Source organism: Arachis duranensis, chromosome 4 (assembly GCF_000817695.3).
Source record: "Arachis duranensis cultivar V14167 chromosome 4, aradu.V14167.gnm2.J7QH, whole genome shotgun sequence".
Classification (NCBI taxonomy): domain Eukaryota; kingdom Viridiplantae; phylum Streptophyta; class Magnoliopsida; order Fabales; family Fabaceae; genus Arachis; species Arachis duranensis.
The window spans coordinates 35,903,186-35,905,776 of NC_029775.3; the positions used below are offsets into that span (position 1 = coordinate 35,903,186).

Here is a 2,591-nt window from a genome sequence, read left to right on the forward strand (position 1 = left end):
ATTTGAAGAATCAGCAACATTAGGGAAATCCACATCAAGTTCCACATCTCCTCCATCTAATAAAATAAAATAGAAAACCAAGAAAAAATTAAAGTTACAACTTTACATCAGATATTGAGAGGAAATGAAACAAGTTTTGCTATTTCAATCACCTGTAGGATATGAAGGCATAGCATTATCCGTATAACTTAAATTTTCAATGCCTTCGATGTCTCCATTAGTAAATTCGGGATCACCTTCATCCGGCATTACCCAAAAATCTACTGTGTCAATGCTTTGAATGTTAATTGGATCATAATTCTTCTTCTTGCGATGCATTCTAGATTGAAGGCGTAGATTATAAGTGACATAAACAATGTCACTTAGCCTTTGATGCTCTAATTAGTTCCTTCTCTTTGAATGGATTTGTTCAAAGAGGCTCCAGTTCCTCTCGCAGCCGGATGAAGAAGAAGACGAATTGCCATTTTTTGCAAGTTAGGAGCACTCCCACCATGTAGCCTCCACCATTCACCTACCAGAATATGTAATTCAACCATCAATTCTCATTCAATATTTAAAAAACATTCAAAGTAAATTGAACATAGAAATATAAATACTTACCAGGTTCAAGTCTCTTAATTGCTTTCAATGCACTTTCCCTTCCAAAACTTCCTTTTCGATCTCGATACAACTGTATCTCTTGCATTGCGGCAACCAAGTCATCGCAAAGAGTTTCAATATCAAATAAATCAAGCAAAGACCTCAAGATATTTGCCTTCTCAACAAACCCCTCACTATAGAAGTAATCTGGATTCAAAAAGTATGCTGCTGCATGGAGGTCACGCTTCAAATGCTTATCCCACCGCATTTTCAAGATACTTGTATAAGGTGTGTATGCAGATTTCCTATTTCTAAACATTGTCTTGATATTAATTTTGGCTCTTTGCATGCCCGCATACACGATACCCAGAGAAGGTTTCTCATCAGCATCAACAAGCACATATATGATACCCAGAGAAGGTTTCTCATCAGCATTAACAAGCCTCAATAATTTAATTAGAGGACCAACAAGCATAACAGTAGTAAAACAATCCTCCCAAAACTTACTATCCAAGATAATTGAACTAACCATCTTCCCATTGACACTCTTGGATAATTTATGAGAAGTGAAATATTTGTCAATCACCAATGATTGCAAGTCTTCTTTATGATCATATATACTTTTCAAAGTAATGAAAATAGTAGCAAAACGTGTTACTCCTGGTCGAACAATTTCTTTCCACTCTTTTCTTTTTCTAAGCCATGACAAGAAAATCATATGATTGTAAACAAAGACAGTCACTTTTGAAGCACGAGAGGCAAGGTCATCTATATGAGGAAGACTTGCTATGTCTTTCAAGATAAGATTGATGCAATGAGCAGCACAAGGAGACCAAAAAATATTTGGATACTTTTCATGAATGAGTTTTCCAGCAGATACATAATTTGTAGCATTATCAGTAACCACATGCACAATATTACTAGACCCAACCCACTCAATAACCTCAGCAAACAATTTAAACAAGGTATCGGCAGTTTTTATCATATTAGAAGCATCAATGGTTGTGGGTGGCGACGAGGAGGCGGGCTCGGCCGGTGGTGGTCGCTGTTGCTGTCGATGGTTGTGGGTGGCGACGAGGAGGCGGGCTCGGCCGGTGGTGGTCGCTGTTGCTGTCGATGGTTGTGGGTGGCGACGAGGAGGCGGGCTCGGCCGGTGGTGGTCGCGGGCTCGGCTATGGTGGCCTTGGTGGCCTTGATGGCTGTGGGTGGCTATGAACGCTGGCGCCGAATGCTCAATTAGGTTAGAGGAAAGGGGAAGAAAGGGGGGAGTATCAGATTAGGGTTAGTGGCTTAGGAGACATTTCGCGAACGGCTTTCTCCTTTTTTTTTTATTTTAAAATGCCAAAACGACATCGTTTGGCATCTAAATTTGCAAACCACTTAACCGCAAAAAAACGGGACGGTTCTTTCGGTTCGCCGGTTAACTGTCAGTTTGACCGGTTTTTTGGTCGGTTTTTTGCCAGGCGGTTATTAGCGTTACCCGGACCGGTTAGGTCACCGGTTTCCGATTTTTCTAGTTGAACCGGCCGGTCCGCTCCGATTTTCAGAACCATGGCCACACTTGATGCATTCATATCTTTAGTGTTTTGATGATTGGATTTTTGTGTGGTCTAGAATTTCACAATTGAAGTCTCGTTGCAAGTATAGTTTCTAATCCAACAATAATCCTTTCATACAAAAATTTGTTTGTCACTAAAACAAACCCCTAAAATTTATAAACCGAAGTATTCAAACCTCGGGTTGTTCTCCCTAGGAATTACAATAAAGTGCCTTGTTATTGGTTATGAGTTATTTTGGGGTTTTTGAGATTTTAGACAAGAATTATAAATGGCAAAGAAAATAAACTAACAACTAACAAAGCTCTTGGCAAGATATGAGAACTAGAAGTCCTATCCTAGTTATCCTCCTCAATTGTGACAACAAATTGTCCATTGCTCCCAGTTAGTTAACCTCTAACCATGGAGGAAAGTCAAGTGGATGAATCAATTTGATTCCTCAAGTCCTAATCAACT

The 2,591-nt window shown here is 39.6% G+C and overlaps 1 protein-coding gene across 1 annotated transcript; it reads right to left on the bottom strand.

Annotated features, from left to right (window-relative positions):
- Positions 1 to 377: 377 nt before the first annotated feature.
- Positions 378 to 2,153, bottom strand: LOC110280467 (uncharacterized). The gene is made up of 3 exons (XM_021141526.1): positions 2,060 to 2,153; positions 601 to 1,797; positions 378 to 511 (listed from the first exon to the last, which is right to left on the bottom strand). The coding sequence occupies exons 1-3, from the start codon at positions 2,151 to 2,153 to the stop codon at positions 378 to 380; spliced, it is 1,425 nt and encodes a 474-aa protein (XP_020997185.1).
- Positions 2,154 to 2,591: the final 438 nt, after the last annotated feature.